This window comes from Salmo salar, unplaced genomic scaffold, assembly GCF_965601325.2.
Source record: "Salmo salar unplaced genomic scaffold, fSalSal1 ptg000257l, whole genome shotgun sequence".
Lineage (NCBI taxonomy): Eukaryota > Metazoa > Chordata > Actinopteri > Salmoniformes > Salmonidae > Salmo > Salmo salar.
In genome coordinates, this window is record NW_027675339.1 from 1,387,398 (window position 1) to 1,409,349 (window position 21,952).

The 21,952-nt window shown below is 41.0% G+C and overlaps 1 protein-coding gene across 1 annotated transcript; it reads left to right on the forward strand.

Annotated features, from left to right (window-relative positions):
- The first annotated feature begins 6,255 nt into the window (after positions 1-6,255).
- On the forward strand, positions 6,256-19,300 carry LOC145867257 (tripartite motif-containing protein 16-like). The gene is made up of 6 exons (XM_082971327.1): positions 6,256-6,914; positions 7,347-7,442; positions 16,519-16,752; positions 17,725-17,884; positions 18,010-18,069; positions 18,301-19,300. The coding sequence occupies exons 1-6, from the start codon at positions 6,318-6,320 to the stop codon at positions 18,810-18,812; spliced, it is 1,659 nt and encodes a 552-aa protein (XP_082827453.1). The 5' UTR covers positions 6,256-6,317; the 3' UTR covers positions 18,813-19,300.
- The last annotated feature ends 2,652 nt before the right edge of the window (positions 19,301-21,952 follow it).

Here is a 21,952-nt window from a genome sequence, read left to right on the forward strand (position 1 = left end):
GAATACACACAACAATATCATCAACTATATTAATACACACAACAATATCATCAACTATATTAATACACACAACAATACCATCAACTATATTAATACACACAACAATATCACCAACTATATGAATAGACATAACAATACCATCAACTATATGAATACACACAACAATATCATCAACTATATGAATACACATAATAATACCATCAACTATATGAATACACACAACAATATCATCAACTATATTAATACACATAACAATATCACCAACTATATTAATACACACAACAATATCATCAACTATATGAATACACATAACAATATCACCAACTATATTAATACACATAACAATCGTCGTCTTACCTTTTATCTCTCAATAGAAACAGAGTCTGAATGATCATTCGGTCGTCGAAAGTTACTTTCGTTTGCTCTGCTCATTTACATATCAGGTTCTACCTGTTCTCTCTCCGAGTCCCTCTCTCTTTACAGCTCTTACAATGAGCCTTGGCAAACATTCTACAACTGTCTGGAAGTCAAATGATAGGATGCCTATTTAAAAACACTTTTTCAACATTTCAAGATAGCAGTTAGTTCAGTTTGATCTTATTAAAGACAGCTGTTTCATTTTTTTTATTCATTTTGACATATTGTTTGGGACCACTTTTTTTGCTCTGTTTGAAGGCTGTCAGCTTCTTGTCAGGAAGAGAATCACTTAGCCTTTCAACTAATTTTGGGTTAGTTCTCTCAAGAAGAACTAACCCATCTGAACATGACAGAAAGTAAGTCAGGAGTCCCTATTTCAACATGACAGAGAGTAAGACAGGAGAACCTATTTCAACATGACGGAGAGTAAGACAGGAGAACCTATTTCAACATGACAGAGAGTAAGACAGGAGAACCTATTTCAACATGACGGAGAGTAAGACAGGAGAACCTATTTCAACATGACAGAGAGTAAGACAGGAGAACCTATTTCAACATGACGGAGAGTAAGACAGGAGAACCTATTTCAACATGACGGAGAGTAAGACAGGAGTCCCTGACCTTATCTTCTCTCCAGAAGATGTCTGGTAGGCCCATTTAAATACCTTTTTTGGACATTTCAAGATAGCAGATGTTTGAGTTGGGTCTATTAACACAGCTGTGAGTTGTTAATTTTTTCATTTTTTCATTTTTGACAAAATGAGCACTCCTGGAAGTGACAGATTTTGAATCATATTGAGTGATAAGACTGAGCTATTTAAAAACACTTTTTCAACATTTCAAGATAGCAGTTAGTTCAGTTTGATCTTATTAAAGACAGCTGTATATTATTTTTTTTGACCCAAAAATATTCTATGTTCATGCCCACTTTTTTTGCACTATGTTTGAAGGCTGTCAACTTCTTGTCAGGAAGAGAATCACTTAGCCTTTCAACTAATTTTCAAATGATATGATGCCTATTTAAAAACACTTTTTCAACATTTCAAGATAGCAGTTAGTTCAGTTTGATCTTATTAAAGACAGCTGTATCATTTTTTTATTCATTTTGACATATTGTTTGGGACCACTTTTTTTGCTCTGTTTGAAGGCTGTCAGCTTCTTCTCAGGAAGAGAATCACTTAGCCTTTCGACTAATTTTGGGTTAGTTCTCTCAAGAAGAACCCATCTCAACATGACAGAAAGTAAGACAGGAGAACCTACAGTATACTGTATTCTAGTCCTGGTTCATCCTATATAACTACTGCTGTCCACTTCATATGTATATACTGTATTCCAGTCATGGTTCATCCTATATAACTACTGCTGTCCACTTCATATGTATATACTGTATTCTAGTCCTGGTTCATCCTATATAACTACTGCTGTCCACTTCATATGTATATACTGTATTCTAGTCATGGTTCATCCTATATAACTACTGCTGTCCACTTCATATGTATATACTGTATTCTAGTCATGGTTCATCCTATATAACTACTGCTGTCCACTTCATATGTATATACTGTATTCAAGTCCTGGTTCATCCTATATAACTACTGCTATCCACTTCATATGTATATACTGTATTCTAGTCCTGGTTCATCCTATATAACTACTGCTGTCTACTTCATATGTATATACTGTATTGTAGTCATGGTTCATCCTATATAACTACTGCTGTCCACTTCATATGTATATACTGTATTCTAGTCCTGGTTCATCCTATATAACTACTGCTATCCACTTCATATGTATATACTGTATTCTAGTCCTGGTTCATCCTATATAACTACTGCTGTCTACTTCATATGTATATACTGTATTGTAGTCATGGTTCATCCTATATAACTACTGCTGTCTACTTCATATGTATATACTGTATTTTAATCATGGTTCATCCTATATAACTACTGCTGTCCACTTCATATGTATATACTGTATTCTAGTCATGGTTCATCCTATATAACTACTGCTGTCCACTTCATATGTATATACTGTATTCTAGTCCTGGTTCATCCTATATAACTACTGCTGCCCACTTCATATGTATATACTGTATTCTAGTCATGGTTCATCCTATATAACTACTGCTGTCCACTTCATATGTATATACTGTATTCTAGTCCTGGTTCATCCTATATAACTACTGCTGTCCACTTCATATGTATATACTGTATTCTAGTCATGGTTCATCCTATATAACTACTGCTGTCCACTTCATATGTATATACTGTATTCTAGTCATGGTTCATCCTATATAACTACTGCTGTCCACTTCATATGTATATACTGTATTCCAGTCATGGTTCATCCTATATAACTACTGCTGTCCACTTCATATGTATATACTGTATTCCAGTCCTGGTTCATCCTATATAACTACTGCTGTCCACTTCATATGTATATACTGTATTCTAGTCATGGTTCATCCTATATAACTACTGCTGTCCACTTCATATGTATATACTGTATTCTAGTCATGGTTCATCCTATATAACTACTGCTGTCCACTTCATATGTATATACTGTATTCAAGTCCTGGTTCATCCTATATAACTACTGCTATCCACTTCATATGTATATACTGTATTCTAGTCCTGGTTCATCCTATATAACTACTGCTGTCTACTTCATATGTATATACTGTATTGTAGTCATGGTTCATCCTATATAACTACTGCTGTCCACTTCATATGTATATACTGTATTCTAGTCCTGGTTCATCCTATATAACTACTGCTATCCACTTCATATGTATATACTGTATTCTAGTCCTGGTTCATCCTATATAACTACTGCTGTCCACTTCATATGTATATACTGTATTCTAGTCCTGGTTCATCCTATATAACTACTGCTGTCTACTTCATATGTATATACTGTATTGTAGTCATGGTTCATCCTATATAACTACTGCTGTCTACTTCATATGTATATACTGTATTTTAATCATGGTTCATCCTATATAACTACTGCTGTCCACTTCATATGTATATACTGTATTCTAGTCATGGTTCATCCTATATAACTACTGCTGCCCACTTCATATGTATATACTGTATTCTAGTCATGGTTCATCCTATATAACTACTGCTGTCCACTTCATATGTATATACTGTATTCTAGTCATGGTTCATCCTATATAACTACTGCTGTCCACTTCATATGAATATACTGTATTCTAGTCATGGTTCATCCTATATAACTACTGCTGCCCACTTCATATGTATATACTGTATTCTAGTCATGGTTCATCCTATATAACTACTGCTGTCCACTTCATATGTATATACTGTATTCTAGTCATGGTTCATCCTATATAACTACTGCTGTCTACTTCATATGTATATACTGTATTCTAGTCCTGGTTCATCCTATATAACTACTGCTGTCCACTTCATATGTATATACTGTATTCTAGTCATGGTTCATCCTATATAACTACTGCTGTCCACTTCATATGTATATACTGTATTCTAGTCCTGGTTCATCCTATATAACTACTGCTGTCCACTTCATATGTATATACTGTATTCTAGTCATGGTTCATCCTATATAACTACTGCTGTCCACTTCATATGTATATACTGTATTCTAGTCATGGTTCATCCTATATAACTACTGCTGTCCACTTCACATGTATATACTGTATTCAAGTCCTGGTTCATCCTATATAACTACTGCTGTCCACTTCATATGTATATACTGTATTCTAGTCCTGGTTCATCCTATATAACTACTGCTGTCTACTTCATATGTATATACTGTATTGTAGTCATGGTTCATCCTATATAACTACTGCTGTCCACTTCATATGTATATACTGTATTCTAGTCCTGGTTCATCCTATATAACTACTGCTGTCCACTTCATATGTATATACTGTATTCTAGTCATGGTTCATCCTATATAACTACTGCTGTCCACTTCATATGTATATACTGTATTCTAGTCATGGTTCATCCTATATAACTACTGCTGTCCACTTCATATGTATATACTGTATTCTAGTCATGGTTCATCCTATATAACTACTGCTGTCTACTTCATATGTATATACTGTATTGTAGTCATGGTTCATCCTATATAACTACTGCTGTCTACTTCATATGTATATACTGTATTTTAATCATGGTTCATCCTATATAACTACTGCTGTCCACTTCATATGTATATACTGTATTCTAGTCCTGGTTCATCCTATATAACTACTGCTGTCTACTTCATATGTATATACTGTATTGTAGTCATGGTTCATCCTATATAACTACTGCTGTCTACTTCATATGTATATACTGTATTTTAATCATGGTTCATCCTATATAACTACTGCTGTCCACTTCATATGTATATACTGTATTCTAGTCATGGTTCATCCTATATAACTACTGCTGCCCACTTCATATGTATATACTGTATTCTAGTCATGGTTCATCCTATATAACTACTGCTGTCCACTTCATATGTATATACTGTATTCTAGTCATGGTTCATCCTATATAACTACTGCTGTCCACTTCATATGAATATACTGTATTCTAGTCATGGTTCATCCTATATAACTACTGCTGTCCACTTCATATGTATATACTGTATTCTAGTCCTGGTTCATCCTATATAACTACTGCTGTCCACTTCATATGTATATACTGTATTCTAGTCCTGGTTCATCCTATATAACTACTGCTGCCCACTTCATATGTATATACTGTATTCTAGTCATGGTTCATCCTATATAACTACTGCTGTCCACTTCATATGTATATACTGTATTCTAGTCATGGTTCATCCTATATAACTACTGCTGTCCACTTCATATGTATATACTGTATTCTAGTCATGGTTCATCCTATATAACTACTGCTGTCCACTTCATATGTATATACTGTATTCTAGTCCTGGTTCATCCTATATAACTACTGCTGTCCACTTCATATGTATATACTGTATTCCAGTCATGGTTCATCCTATATAACTACTGCTGTCCACTTCATATGTATATACTGTATTCTAGTCATGGTTCATCCTATATAACTACTGCTGTCCACTTCATATGTATATACTGTATTCTAGTCATGGTTCATCCTATATAACTACTGCTGTCCACTTCATATGTATATACTGTATTCTAGTCATGGTTCATCCTATATAACTACTACTGTACATCTACTATTCTTCAGATATACTACAGATGTACTCCAAATTGTCTATGCATCACATCACAGTACACAGTGTATATATATATATATATATATATATATATATATATATATATATATATATATATATATCATTGCTTGTCCTAATATTTTCATTGACTTTTTAGATTTGCCCTCTGTGAGCTGGGAACACAAGCATTTCACTTCACCCACAATAACATCTGATAAATATGTGTATGAAACCAATGAAATAAAATGTGATTGTATTGTTGAAAGTGTTAGATAATTCTCAATCCGTGTTGTGTCTTGTCTAAGAACAGCCCTTAGCCGTGGTTCTGTATAATAACCATATATCACACCTCCTCAGGACTTATTGATTTATAAGGCATTATAAAGGTGATTAAAATAATGATACATACGTACTTCATAGAAAACTGTTACCCTTCATATATTCTAACAAATCACATTTTAAGATTCATTATGTCATGTGTTCCATGTTAAAGGCTCTAACATTGGAACAAAACTATTTGTCTCCCTCTTGCTGTTGCATGCAGTTCCTCTCTCTCTTCCTCCCTCCCTCTAACCCCACCCCTCTGGCAGAACCAGGAAATCCCTCCCCCTCCCACAAACTCTCTTCTGAGGAAACGAAACTGATCTGAGTCTCTGTCTCGTCAGTCTGTGTGAGAGTGAACAACCGTCCAAATGGCTCAACAGGGAGTTCTGCTGGACCAGGACCAGTTCTGTTGTTCTGTCTGTCTGGATCTACTGAAGGAACCAGTCGCCATCCCCTGTGGACACAGTTACTGTAGGAGTTGTATTGAGGGCTGCTGGGATCAGGATGTTCTGAAAGGGGTCTATAGCTGTCCTCAGTGCAGAGAGACCTTCACTCCAAGGCCTAATCTGAGGAAAAATAACATGTTGGCTGAGCTGGTGGAGAAACTGAAGAAGACAGGACTCCAGGCTGCTCCCCCTCCTGCTCTGTGCTATGCTGGACCTAGAGATGTGGCGTGTGATTTCTGCACTGGGACCAGAAAGCAGAAAGCCCTCATGTCCTGTCTGGTGTGTCTGGCCTCTTACTGTGAGACTCACCTCCAATCTCACTACGAATCTCCTGCTTTGAAGAAGCACAAGCTGGTCAAAGCCACCGCACAACTACAGGAGAAGATCTGCTCTCATCATGACAAACTGCTGGAGGTTTACTGTCGTACCGATCAGCAGGGTATCTGTTATCAGTGTGTGATGGATGAACATAAAGGCCATGATACAGTGTCAGCTGCAGCAGAGAGGACTGAGAAACAGGTAAGACCAGAACAACTTGTTGGTGACTGTCTGATAAACAAAGAATTAAAGATACAGTAGGAACTAAGGCTGTTTGAATATGAGATCATTCAAATGAAATGGATCCTCAGCAGAACAAATATGAACACAAACCTTGAGTATATTGATATGTTAACCCAGATTCTCTAAATGTATCACCATTTTATAATGTCAAACACTATTATCATTCTGAATGCCCTTTTATGAGTCCAAAGTTCAGTCTCAACCTGTTGATACATGTAGTCCTACCATAAAAACTATAATCATTCACATAGCAACAAATAAATATCATTTAGTAAATGGACCATCCATTTTTTAGACCTTCCTCTCTATGGACCCTATGTCACATTACTATACTATTGATCTACTGGACTAATAAAGCTTGATAGCTCATTGAAGAGTGATTCTCCACAGAGGCAGCTGGGGATGAGTCAGCAGAAGGTCCAGCAGAGATTCCAGGAGAGAGAGAAGGAGCTGAAGGAGCTCCAACAGGCTATGGAGTCTCTCAAGGTGAGTATTGTTGACCAGAGGAGACACACCATTTCACCTGTCTCCTCCAGTCAGAGAGAGAGAGAGAGAGAGAGGTAGAGGGGCCCCTATCCAATCCCACTGACCCCACTGTTGGGAACAGAAAGTAGAGGAGGATGGGTCAAGGCTGAGGGATCCTGAGAGGATCCCTGTGAGTAGTAGATCTGTGACAGCACAGAGGGATGGGCCAACGAGGGATATATGCTTCAGTAAGGTTGGCTTCTTAGTGTTCATAGCAAATGGTTATCAACTGTACCGCAGAAATGGAATGTAAATCACAGAAAAAAAATATGTTTTGGTGGCAGCTGCAGAGAAGTATTTGGTCATAGTAGATTTGACTTCAGAAGAGTTCCAGGGTGTGTTGAGTGGTGGTGTCCCGTCCTCCCAGGCCGTTGGCCTGGTGCAGGAGCAGATAGGGTCAAAGTAGTGGAATGGGGGTAGTGGGTTTTAATGAGTGTAGGGTTAGTTGGCCTGGTGCAGGAGAAGATAGGGTCAAAGTAGTGGAATGGGGTAGTGGGTTTTAATGAGTGTAGGGTTAGTTGGCCTGGTGCAGGAGCAGATAGGGTCAAAGTAGTGGAATGGGGTAGTGGGTTTTAATGAGTGTAGGGTTAGTTGGCCTGGTGCAGGAGCAGATAGGGTCAAAGTAGTGGAATGGGGTAGTGGGTTTTAATGAGTGTAGGGTTAGTTGGCATGGTGTTGTCATTAGCTTATTGGGTTGAAAGGCTGTGAGGTTGAGCATCCCACTGCTACTGTTCTAGATGACTGTTGGGAATATACTAGTAGACAAGGCAGTGGTTTTGGTTGGACAGTTGGAAAGCTTGCTGATGAGAGTAGTTTCAGGGAGTTGGAGGTTGGCCCTTTTCTGTGGTGATAGGAGATGTTCCTCCATGGTTACTCCCAGATCCTGTTGTTGATCTAACCTTGGTAGACAAAAGGAAAGATTGGGTCAGAAGTCAGTGATAAAGGGAAACTGGTTGACAATTACATTGGTAGAAGTTGTTATGCTTTTTTTACCTCTTTTCACAGATGGATCCAAGGGCCCAGATAGTGGGCCCACAGGAGCAGGTGTTTACCTTCCTGAATGTGATGTGCAGATATGTAGAAGACTAACAGATGAACTGTCAGTGTACTCAGTTGAACTGTTGGTGATAATAGTTGTCCTCCAGTGGGTGGAGGACGTACAGCCTGTTAGAGTTATAGTATCCTCAGATTCTCTGTCTGTATTGAATAGTTTATCATCTGGTAAATCTATTAGGAGTGACCTACTATTGGAGGTATTAACCTCTCTAGGGTCGGCGGGACGAAATCGTCCCAACTACGCAACAGCCAGTTGAATCCCGTGGCGCGATTTTCAAATACCTTAGAAATGCTATTACTTCAATTTCTCAAACATATGACTATTTTACAGCATTTTAAAGACAAGACTCTCGTTAATCTAACCACACTGTCCGATTTCAAAAAGGCTTTACAACGAAAGCAAAACATTAGATTATGTCAGCAGAGTACCCAGCCAGAAATAATCAGACACCCATTTTTCAAGCTAGCATATAATGTCACATAAATCCAAACCACAGCTAAATGCAGCACTAACCTTTGATGATCTTCATCAGATGACACACCTAGGACATTATGTTATACAATACATGCATGTTTTGTTCAATCAAGTTCATATTTATATCAAAAACCAGCTTTTTACATTAGCATGTGACGTTCAGAACTAGCATACCCCCCGCAAACTTCCGGTGAATTTACTAAAAATGTACTAAATTACTCACGATAAACGTTCACAAAAAGCATAACAATTATTTTAAGAATTATAGATACAGAACTCCTCTATGCACTCGATATGTCCGATTTTAAAATAGCTTTTCGGTGAAAGCACATTTTGCAATATTCTAAGTACATAGCCCGGCATCACAGGGCTAGCTATTTAGACACCCAGCAAGTTTAGCACTCATCAAAGTCAGATTTACTATAAGAAAAATGTTATTACCTTTGCTGTTCTTCGTCAGAATGCACTCCCAGGACTTCTACTTCAATAACAAATGTTGGTTTGGTTCAAAATTATCCATAGTTATATCCAAATAACGGCGTTTTGTTCGTGCGTTCAAGACACTATCCGAATGGTAAAGAAGGGTGACGAGCACGACGCATTTCGTGACAAAGAAATTCTAAATATTCCATTACCGTACTTCGAAGCATGTCAACCGCTGTTTGAAATCAATTTTTTTGCCATTTTTCTCGTAAAAAAGCGATAATATTCCGACCGGGAATCTGCGCGTTTAGGTAAAAAGACGAAAGAAAATAAAGCATGGGGTCGACTCGTGCACGCGCCTAAGCCCATTGTCCTCTGATCGGCCACTATCCAAACGCGCTAATGTGTTTCAGCCTGGGGCTGCCTCGATATCATTCAGCTTTTTCCCGGGTTCTGAGAGCCTATGGGAGCAGTAGGAAGTGTCACGTTACAGCAAAGATCCTCAGTCTTCAATAAAAAGAGTCAAGATGAACAAGAACTTGTCAGACAGGTCACTTCCTGTATGGAATCTTCTCAGGTTTTTGCCTGCCATATGAGTTCTGTTATACTCACAGACACCATTCAAACAGTTTTATAAACTTTAGGGTGTTTTCTATCCAAAGCCAATAATTATATGCATATTCTAGTTACTGGGCAGGAGTAGTAACCAGATTAAATCGGGTACGTTTTTTATCCGGCCGTGTAAATACTGCCCCCTATCCCCAACAGGTTAATGTTATTATGGAGAATTGAGAGAATGGGTCTAGTAGTGAGATTCTGCTGGGTCCCAGCACATTCAGGTGAGGAATGGAATGAAATTGTAGACTAGTTAGCTAAAATAACTTTAAAACAAGATATAATATATATTAATGTTCCACTGGGTAGAGGTGAGGACAAATGTGAGATCAGAGACATTTTGATAGATGTGTGGCAGAAGAGATGGGACTCTGAGCACAAGGGACGGCATTTATATGCCCTCCAAAGAAAGGTCGGTGGACCAAGGTTCAAAGGTCAGATTAGGAAGGAAGAGGTGGTGTTTCCTCGATTGTGTTTAGGACATTGTACATTGAACTGGTCCTTCCATCTGGTTGGCAGCATGTGAATGGTTTGTGTCTGGAGGGTATTGTCAATGAAACGGTGGAGCATGTGTTGTTATATTGTTGTAAGGATGTTGAAGAGAGGGAAAGATTGAAGTGTAGGGTCATTGAGGTTGGACGGGGTTGGATGGGGGGTTGGAAGGGATTTGGGGGATGGGGGAGGGTCTATTAGAAGTTAGTAGGGATCTTTTTTATTTTCTCAGAAGTACTGAGTTAGGTAGGAGGATTTAGAAATGGTGTAAACCGTGATTGAACACACTCCAGCACAGTAGGAGGCGCCACACTCCTTTAACGTTGGTTTGAGGACCTCCATTATACCATAGAAGAAGAAGAAGTTGGTAACGTGAGGTTTTGTCGTTCGTAAAGAGTGCAGCTATTCTTTTGCCTATTTTCCAAATGTATTTTGTCATGGTGGGAGGGTTTGTTTATTGGTTTCCTCTGTTTATCGGTTAGAGTTGAGGAGGGAGTAGGGTAGTTTGATGTCCTCAACCGAGTGGAGAAGAAACGCTGTCTCTTCAGGTGCGTTGTGGAGAATGGTGTGGAGGAATTATTGATCCTGGTCGGTGAACAGGTGGGAGAGGAACATATACACTCTGTATCCAGAATGAACAAGGCGGTGGTTGTGGTAATGTAAAAGGTGAGTCTTGTTGTCCGGCTAGTTACCAGTATGATTTATGTGAGGGGTTGTGTTGGTGCTGATTTCGACAAGAGTAGTGGTGTCTAATCTGCCTCCGTTTATTACCACCGAACAGATCCGTAAAGAGTTGGTTCGTTTTGCTAAATGTGGAAGTGTTTTTCTGAACGAAATTCAAGGTTAAACAGGGGAGGGGTGGTACACAGGGTTTGTTAGCACAGAGGAGCCCAGTGATATAATATTATATATATATATAATATTACTATATGTCCCAGCTGTTTGCTGTGGTTTTGAAGTAATTCTCTTCCAGCCCGCGTTAACCTTGTAGGTTTACCTCAGGTAACTTATTATGAACTATCCTTGTAGGTTTACCTCAGGTAACTTATTATGAACTATCCTTGTAGGTTTACCTCAGGTAACTTATTATTAACTATTCTTGTAGGTTTACCTCAGGTAACTTATTATTAACTATCCTTGTAGGTTTACCTCAGGTAACTTATTATTAACTATCCTTGTAGGTTTACCTCATGTAACTTATTATGAACTAACCTTGTAGGTTTACCTCAGGTGACTTATTATTAACCTCTATGGGCTAGGTGGGACGCTAGCGTGCCACCCGTGGTGCACTCCATCAACAGCAGGTGCATTTCAAGAGCGGCAAATTTGAATCCAAATAAATGTCAAAATTCAAATTTTTCAAAAATACAACTATTTTACACCATTTGAAAGATAAACATCTCCTTAATCTAACCACGTTTTACGATTTCAAAAAGGTTTTACGGCGAAAGCATAAATTTAGAGTATGTTAGGACAGTACATTTACAAGAGTTGTGTGTAATGTTTTGTCAAGTCAAAGACAGGGTCACCAAAACCATAAAACCAGCTAAAATGATGCACTAACCTTTTACAATCTCCATCAGATGACACTCCTAGGACATTATGTTAGACAATGCATGCATTTTTAGTTCTATCAAGTTCATATTTATATCCAAAAACAGCGTTTTACTATGGCATTGATGTTGAGGAAATCGTTTCCCTCCAATAACCGGCAGTCAAGTCAGCGTCACAAATTAAATAATTAAAATTAGAAAACATTGGTAAAATATTATATTGTCATTTAAAGAATTATAGATTTACATCTCTTGAACGCAATCAACTTGCCAGATTTAAAAATAACCTTACTGGGAAATCACACTTTGCAATAATCTGAGCACTGCGCCCAGAAAAATACGCGTTGCGATACAGACTAGACGTCATGTTGGGGAGATCTAAAATCGAAAATACTATGTAAATAATCCATTACCTTTGATTCTCTTCATCAGATGTCACTTCCAGGTATCACAGGTCCATAACGAATGTAGTTTTGTTCAAAAAAGCTCATCATTTATGTCCAAAAATCTCCGTCTTGTTCGCACATGATCTAAGCCAGCCGGACTTCTCGTCATGAACGAGGGGAAAAAATATATTTCCGTTCGTTCAAACATGTCAAACGTTGTATAGCATAAATCATTAGGGCCTTTTTTAACCAGAACATTAATAATATTCAAGGTGGACGAATGCATACTCTTTTAAAACGTATTGGAACGAGGGTACCCAACATGAACTCGCGCGCCAGGTGTCTAATGGGACATCATCGTTCCATGGCTCTTGTTCGGTCAGATCTCCCTCCAGAAGACTCAAAACACTTTGTAAAGGCTGGTGACATCTAGTGGAAGCAATAGGAAGTGCCAAAATATTCCTAAGCCCCTGTGTTTTTCAATGGGATAGGTTTAAAGGTAATACAACACATCAGGTATCCACTTCCTGTCAGAAAATGTCTCAGGGTTTTGCCTGCCAAATGAGTTCTGTTATACTCACAGACACCATTCAAACAGTTTTAGAAACTTTAGAGTGTTTTCTATCCATATATAATAAGTATATGCATATTCTAGTTACTGGGTAGGATTAGTAACCAGATTAAATCGGGTACATTTTTTTTATCCAGACGTGCAAATGCTTCCCCCTAGCCCTAACAGGTTAACTATCCTGGTAGGTTTACCTCAGGTAAGTTATTATTAACTATCCTTGTAGGTTTACCTCAGGTAACTTATTATTAACTAGGTTACAGCTACTTGGTGAGGAAGCTTACTGTTCACCTGGTTAGTGATTGTAGTGGCCTACAGGGATAGTTGGCGCAAAGCCTTCAAACGTTAAACATGTTCTGGTCATGGTTAACTGTATATATATATTTTTTATTATATAAAAATGTGTAAATTCTCAACAAATCGCATGTCTCTGTTCTCTTTTTCAAGATGTGGCCGATTTAAACAGTCAGAAGAAAGAATAAAAAGAAATAACCTTTTTTTATTTGTTTCTAAATGGCTGCTGGGTAATATGATAATCGTTGAAATCTGTTGGTTCGTAGACATCAAATAGAGAGAATGCTGCGCAGGTTCACTGAGTTGTAAACCTAATGGATAGGTGGAGATCATTGATTTGTAGCTCTGACTCAGTTGCTACCTCAGATTATGAGCCTATCAAGTGTGGTGAATGAGGTATGTAGTTCCCACAGAAGACCACAGGGAGGAGCAAGAGAGATATAAACCCATACAGTTTATCTCTTTAAATACCCTGAACCTAACAATCAATCTAATGTATTTATAAAGACCTTTTTACATCAGCAGATGTCACAAAGTGCTGTACAGAAACTCTAACCCTACGTATAACCTGTTTTATCCTGAACCCTAATTCTAGGGTAGGGTAGCCTAGAACCCCTTTAGAAACTATTTTAGTAATAATATTATGTTAGTAAATACCATTATAGTACTAAATAGGTTCTATTGTTATTTTTTAAATAAAACCTATGTATAGTACTTAGCATTTAACTGTTTTTTTGTTATTTTATTATATTTATTATTTAGAGGAGTCTGTCTAAATAATGAAAAGTTAAGTTATTGCCAGACTTTTTAATGAAACCTTTATTTAACCAGGTGGGCCAGTTGAGAACAAGTCCTTTATTTAACCAGGTAGGCCAGTTGAGAACAAGTCCTTTATTTAACCAGGTAGGCCAGTTGAGAACAAGTTCTCATTTACAACTGCGACCTGGCCAAGATAAAGCATGGCTGAGGTGCACCCATGACCAGCTCTGAAACCAGATTGCATAGCAGAGAAGGTACGGTGGGATTGGAAATGGTCGGTAAGCTGTTTGTTAACTTTGCTTTTGAAGACCTTAGAAAGGCAGGGTAGGATAGATATAGGTCTATAACAGTTTGGGTCTAGAGTGTCTCCCCCTTTGAAGAGGGGGATGACCGCAGCAGCTTTCCAATGTTTGGAGATCTCAGACGATACGAAAGAGAGGTTGAACAGACTAGTAATAGGGGTTGCAACAATGGTGGTGATATGTTTAGAAAGAGAGGGTCCAGATTGTCTAGTCCAGCTGATTTGTAGGGGTCCAGGTTGTCTAGTCCAGCTGAGTTGTAGGGGTCCAGATTGTCTAGTCCAACTGAGTTGTAGGGGTCCAGGTTGTCTAGTCCAGCTGAGTTGTAGGGGTCCAGATTGTCTAGTCCAGCTGATTTGTAGGGGTCCAGATTGTCTAGTCCAGCTGATTTGTAGGGGTCCAGGTTGTCTAGCCCAGCTGATTTGTAGGGGTCCAGGTTGTCTAGCCCAGCTGATTTGTAGGGGTCCAGGTTGTCTAGTCCAGCTGAGTTGTAGGGGTCCAGGTTGTCTAGTCCAGCTGATTTGTAGGGGTCCAGGTTGTCTAGTCCAACTGAGTTGTAGGGGTTCAGGTTGTCTAGTCCAGCTGAGTTGTAGGGGTCCAGATTGTCTAGTCCAGCTGAGTTGTAGGGGTCCAGATTGTCTAGTCCAGCTGATTTGTAGGGGTCCAGGTTGTCTAGTCCAGCTGATTTGTAGGGGTCCAGGTTGTCTAGTCCAGCTGATTTGTAGGGGTCCAGATTGTCTAGTCCAGCTGATTTGTAGGGGTCCAGGTTGTCTAGTCCAGCTGATTTGTAGGGGTCCAGGTTGTCTAGTCCAGCTGAGTTGTAGGGGTCCAGATTGTCTAGTCCAGCTGATTTGTAGGGGTCCAGGTTGTCTAGTCCAGCTGAGTTGTAGGGGTCCAGGTTGTCTAGTCCAGCTGAGTTGTAGGGGTCCAGGTTGTCTAGTCCAGCTGATTTGTAGGGGTCCAGGTTGTCTAGTCCAACTGAGTTGTAGGGGTCCAGATTGTCTAGTCCAGCTGATTTGTAGGGGTCCAGGTTGTCTAGTCCAGCTGAGTTGTAGGGGTCCAGGTTGTCTAGTCCAACTGAGTTGTAGGGGTCCAGATTGTCTAGTCCAGCTGAGTTGTAGGGGTCCAGATTGTCTAGTCCAGCTGAGTTGTAGGGGTCCAGGTTGTCTAGTCCAGCTGAGTTGTAGGGGTCCAGGTTGTCTAGACCAGCTGATTTGTAGGGGTCCAGGTTGTCTAGTCCAGCTGAGTTGTAGGGGTCCAGGTTGTCTAGTCCAGCTGAGTTGTAGGGGTCCAGATTGTCTAGTCCAGCTGAGTTGTAGGGGTCCAGATTGTCTAGTCCAGCTGATTTGTAGGGGTCCAGGTTGTCTAGCCCAGCTGATTTGTAGGGGTCCAGGTTTTGCAGCTCTTTCAGAACATCAGCTATCTGGATTTGGGTGAAGGAGAAGCTGGGGAGGTTTGGGCAAGTTGCTGTGGGGGGTGCAGAGCTGTTGACCAGAGTTGGGGTAGCCAGGTGGAAAGCATGGCCAGCCATGGAGAAATGCTTATTGAAATTCTCCATTATAGTGGGTTTATCGGTGGTGACAGAGTTTCCTATCCTCAGTGCAGTGGGCAGCTGGGAGGAGGTGCTCTTATTCTCCAAGGACTTTACAATGTCCCAGAACTTTTTAGAGTTAGAGCTACAGGATGCACATTTCTGTTTGTACAGTACTGTTGACACCTTAGGGTTGAGTTAGAGTTTTCCAAAATGATCAACAGTGTGGAGATGTTTCAGGAGGTATGGGGGCTCAGGGGGGCTGTCTGTACGGCTGGAGAGGAGGGGCTGTCTGTACGGCTGGAGAGGAGGGGCTGTCTGTACGGCTGGAGAGGAGGGGCTGTCTGTACGGCTGGAGAGGAGGGGCTGTCTGTACGGCTGGAGAGGAGGGGCTGGAGAGGAAGGGCTGTCTGTACGGCTGGAGAGGAGGGGCTGTCTGTACGGCTGTCTCTCTCTCTCTCTCTCACTCTGTCCCTCTCTCTCTCTCTCACTCTGTCCCTCTCTCTCTCTCTCTGTCTCTCTCTCTCTCTGTCCCTCTCTCTCTCTCTGTCTCTCTCTCTCTCTCTCTCTCTCTCTCTCTTAACAGCGCTCTGCACAGGCAGCAGTGGAGGACAGTGATCAGATCTTTACTGAGCTGATCCGCTCCATTGAGAGAAGGAGCTCTGAGGTGAAGGAGCTGATCAGAGCCCAAGAGAAGGCTCAAGTGAGTGAAGCTGAAGGACTCCTGGAGCAACTGAAGCAGGAGATAGCTGAGCTGAGGAAGAGAAGCACTGAGCTGGAGCAGCTCTCACACACAGAGGATCACATCCATTTCCTCCAGGTAACTAAACTGTCTTGTTACATGTGATATGAAATGAACTTCATGTGAAACTATTCATCTTATGTTCCCCTCTCTCTCTCTTTCTCTCTCTCTCTCTCTCTCTCTCTCTCTGTCCCTCTCTCTCTCTCTCTGTCCCTCTCTCTCTCTCTCTGTCCCTCTCTCTCTCTCTCTCTGTCCCTCTCTCTCTCTCTCTCTCTGTCCCTCTCTCTCTCTCTCTCTGTCCCCCTCTCTCTCTGTCCCTCTGTCTCTCTGTCCCTCCTCTCTGTCCCTCCTCTCTCTCTCTCTGTCCCTCTGTCTCTCTCTCTGTCTGTCTCTGTCTGTCCCTCTGTCTCTCTCTCTCTCTCTCTCTCTCTCTCTCTCTCTGTCCCTCCTCTCTCTCTCTCTGTCCCTCTCTCTCTTTCCCTCTGTCTCTCTGTGTCTTTCTGTGTCCCTCTCTCTGTGTCCCCCTGTCCCTCTCTCTGTGTCCCTCTCTCTGTCTGGCCCTCTGTGTCCCTCTGTCCCTCTGTGTCCCTCTCTCTGTCTCTCTCGGTGTCTCTCTCTCTGTTCCTCTGTCCCTCTCTCTATGTCCCTCTGTCCCTCTCTCTCTCTCTCTCTCTCTCTCTGTCTCTGTCTCTCTCTCTCTCTCTGTCTCTCTCTCTGTCCCTCTGTTCCTCTGTCTCTCTCTCTGTCTCTCTCTGTCTCTCTCTGTCTGTCTCTGTGTCCCTCTCTCTCTCTGTCCCTCTCTCTCTCTCTCTCTCTCTCTCTGTCTCTCTCTCTCTGTCTCTCTCTCTGTCCCTCTGTTCCTCTGTCTCTCTCTCTGTCTCTCTCTGTCTCTCTCTGTCTGTCTCTGTGTCCCTCTCTCTCTCTGTCCCTCTCTCTCTCTCTCTCTCTCTCTCTTTCTGTCTCTCTCTCTTTCTCTGTCTCCCTCTGTCTCTCTCTCTCTCTGTCTCTCTCTGTCTCTCTCTCTCTCTCTCTCTGTCTCTCTGTCTCCAGAGTTATCAGTCTCTCTCCAGTATCAGTGTATCTTCAGACTTACCCAGCATCGTTGTCCGTCCTCTTCAGTACTTTGGAGATGTGAGTAAGACTGTGTCTGAACTGAGAGAGAAACTAGAAGACTTCCTTAAAGGAGAATGGACCAAGATCTCCACTACAGGTGTGTTGAAAACAATCAGAACATCAACTTTAGACCATTGAAAGTTCCCTACTAGTCATATACATGTGGAATATGGTATGATGATAACATTCCCTCTCTCTGTCAATGTGTTTGTGTGTCTGTAGTGAATATAGTGGAGGTTGTTCTGCCTCCAGAGCCCAAGACCAGAGAACAGTTGTTACAATGTGAGTCTCTTTATTGTGAAGTAACTAACAGTCTCTTTTTACTGCCACTCCTAACAATCCCTCTAGAAATATATAGCAATAGTAGATCTAATCAAAGACTGGGTATCTATCTGACTCCTCATATTTCTCTGATTTGATCTCTGCTGTGCTCTAATCAAAGACAGGGTAGATACAGTATCTGACTTAACTTATTGTTCTGACACCCCTCATTGGTCTCTGCTCTTCTCCCAGATTCCTGTCAGCTCACACTGGACCCAAACACAGCACACACACTCCTCTCTCTATCTGAAGGGAACAGAAAGGTGACCTGTACATTCCAAGACCAACCATATCCTGACCATCCAGACAGATTCACCAACACGTTGCAGGTTCTGTGTAGAGAGGGTCTGTCTGGACGCTGTTACTGGGAGGTGGAGTGGAGTGGTTATGTTATTACAGCAGTCTCATATAAAGAAATCAGCAGAACAGGGACAGATAATAGATTTGGATACAATAACAAGTCCTGGAGTTTACTGTGCTGTAGTGATGGTTATTATTTCATACACAATAATGTTGGGACTAAAGTATCAGGCCCTCAGTCCTCCAGAGTAGGAGGTTACCTGGATCACAAGGCAGGTACTCTGTCCTTCTACAGTGTCTCTGACACAATGACCCTCCTCCACAGAGTCCAGACCACATTCACTCAGCCCCTCTATCCTGGGTTTAGTATCTATTATAGTACTGCTGAGCTGGTTAAACTGTAGTAGGGTCCACATAGATACTAGTCATGCTGGTGTAGTCTATAGCTGAGCTGGTTAAACTGTAGTAGGATCCACATAGATACTAGTCATGCTGGTGTAGTCTATAGCTGAGCTGGTTAAACTGTAGTAGGGTCCACATAGATACTAGTCATGCTGGTGTAGTCTATAGCTGAGCTGGTTAAACTGTAGTAGGGTCCACATAGATACTAGTCATGCTGGTGTAGTCTATAGCTGAGCTGGTTAAACTGTAGTAGGGTCCACATAGATACTAGTCATGCTGGTGTAGTCTATAGCTGAGCTGGTTAAACTGTAGTAGGGTCCACATAGATACTAGTCATGATGGTGTAGTCTTTAGCTGAGCTGGTTAAACTGTAGTAGGGTCCACATAGATACTAGTCATGCTGGTGTAGTCTATAGCTGAGCTGGTTAAACTGTAGTAGGGTCCACATAGATACTAGTCATGCTGGTGTAGTCTATAGCTGAGCTGGTTAAACTGTAGTAGGGTCCACATAGATACTAGTCATGCTGGTGTAGTCTATAGCTGAGCTGGTTAAACTGTAGTAGGGTCCACATAGATACTAGTCATGCTGGTGTAGTCTATAGCTGAGCTGGTTAAACTGTAGTAGGGTCCACATAGATACTAGTCATGCTGGTGTAGTCTATAGCTGAGCTGGTTAAACTGTAGTAGGGTCCACATAGATACTAGTCATGCTGGTGTAGTCTATAGCTGAGCTGGTTAAACTGTAGTAGGGTCCACATAGATACTAGTCATGCTGGTGTAGTCTATAGCTGAGCTGGTTAAACTGTAGTAGGGTCCACATAGATACTAGTCATGCTGGTGTAGTCTATAGCTGAGCTGGTTAAACTGTAGTAGGGTCCACATAGATACTAGTCACGCTGGTGTAGTCTATAGCTGAGCTGGTTAAACTGTAGTAGGGTCCACATAGATACTAGTCACGCTGGTGTAGTCTATAGCTGAGCTGGTTAAACTGTAGTAGGGTCCACATAGATACTAGTCACGCTGGTGTAGTCTATAGCTGAGCTGGTTAAACTGTAGTAGGGTCCACATAGATACTAGTCACGCTGGTGTAGTCTATAGCTGAGCTGGTTAAACTGTAGTAGGGTCCACATAGATACTAGTCATGCTGGTGTAGTCTATAGCTGAGCTGGTTAAACTGTAGTAGGGTCCACATAGATACTAGTCATGCTGGTGTAGTCTATAGCTGAGCTGGTTAAACTGTAGTAGGGTCCACATAGATACTAGTCATGCTGGTGTAGTCTATAGCTGAGCTGGTTAAACTGTAGTAGGGTCCACATAGATACTAGTCATGCTGGTGTAGTCTATAGCTGAGCTGGTTAAACTGTAGTAGGGTCCACATAGATACTAGTCATGCTGGTGTAGTCTATAGCTGAGCTGGTTAAACTGTAGTAGGGTCCACATAGATACTAGTCATGCTGGTGTAGTCTATAGCTGAGCTGGTTAAACTGTAGTAGGGTCCACATAGATACTAGTCATGCTGGTGTAGTCTATAGCTGAGCTGGTTAAACTGTAGTAGGGTCCACATAGATACTAGTCATGCTGGTGTAGTCTATAGCTGAGCTGGTTAAACTGTAGTAGGGTCCACATAGATACTAGTCATGCTGGTGTAGTCTATAGCTGAGCTGGTTAAACTGTAGTAGGGTCCACATAGATACTAGTCATGCTGGTGTAGTCTATAGCTGAGCTGGTTAAACTGTAGTAGGGTCCACATAGATACTAGTCATGCTGGTGTAGTCTATAGCTGAGCTGGTTAAACTGTAGTAGGGTCCACATAGATACTAGTCATGCTGGTGTAGTCTATAGCTGAGCTGGTTAAACTGTAGTAGGGTCCACATAGATACTAGTCATGCTGGTGTAGTCTATAGCTGAGCTGGTTAAACTGTAGTAGGGTCCACATAGATACTAGTCATGCTGGTGGTGATGGTCCCCAGATGTGATGATTTATTCTGCTCTGTTTTATGTACAATCCTTATTTTCTGACTGATTTGAATTTGAAGAGATTTAAGGTTTTCATATTTGATAAAATACAATGTCCATTTCCATGAATCATGATGTCTGGTGTTGATGTAACAACAGGTGGTCTTTTTAATCCACTATCCAGAGTCAGGAACAGATGAAGTTAGGTCTGCTACTGTTCAGTGATTAAATATATATACTTCTGTGAATATATGAACCATTTGCATCCAAAAATAAACTGCTCACATTCTGGAGATAAACTTTGTAAGGACTGTGTGTTTTTGTGTAAATAGTTTCTGAAAAAAGTGTGTCCAGCTCAAACGCTGATTGTTGTTGTAAATGAGCGTTCTAAATGAGGGTTCTAAAGGAACGTTCTAAACGAGGGTTCTAAACGAGGGTTCTAAACGAGGGTTCTAAAGGAGGGTTCTAAAGGAGGGTTCTAAATGAGCGTTCTAAATGAGCGTTCTAAACGAGGGTTCTAAATGTGTGTTCTAAATTGAGAGGTAGCCTGACTGCCATTAGGTACCGAGATGAGATCCTCAGACCCCTTGTGAGACCATATGCTGGTGCGGTTGGCCCTGGGTTCCTCCTAATGCAAGACAATGCTAGACCTCATGTGGCTGGAGTGTGTCAGCAGTTCCTGCAAGAGGAAGGCATTGATGCTATGGACTGGCCCGCCCGTTCCCCAGACCTGAATCCAATTGAGCACATCTGGGACATCATGTCTCGCTCCATCCACCAACGCCACGTTGCACCACAGACTGTCCAGGAGTTGGCGGATGCTTTAGTCCAGGTCTGGGAGGAGATCCCTCAGGAGACCATCTGCCACCTCATCAGGAGCATGCTCAGGCGTTGTAGGGAGGTCATTCAGGCACGTGGAGGCCACACACACTGCTGAGCCTCATTTTGACTTGTTTTAAGGACATTACATCAAAGTTGGATCCGCCTGTAGTGTGGTTTTCCACTTTAATTTTGAGTGTGACTCCAAATCCAGACCTCCATGGGTTGATAAATTGGATTTCCATTGATTATTTTTGTGTGATTTTGTTGTCAGCACATTCAACTATGTAAAGAAAAAAGTATTTAATAAGATTATTTCTTTCATTCAGATCTAGGATGTGTTGTTTAAGTGTTCCCTTTATTTTTT

Bases quoted from the DNA above. Each gene is read 5' to 3' on its own strand.
- LOC145867257 (XM_082971327.1), top strand. From the start codon at position 6,318: ATGGCTCAACAGGGAGTTCTGCTGGACCAGGACCAGTTCTGTTGTTCT. The intron at 16,753-17,724 runs GTAACTAAACTG...CTCTGTCTCCAG, and splicing joins ATCACATCCATTTCCTCCAG to AGTTATCAGTCTCTCTCCAG. The intron at 17,885-18,009 runs GTGTGTTGAAAA...GTGTGTCTGTAG, and splicing joins GACCAAGATCTCCACTACAG to TGAATATAGTGGAGGTTGTT.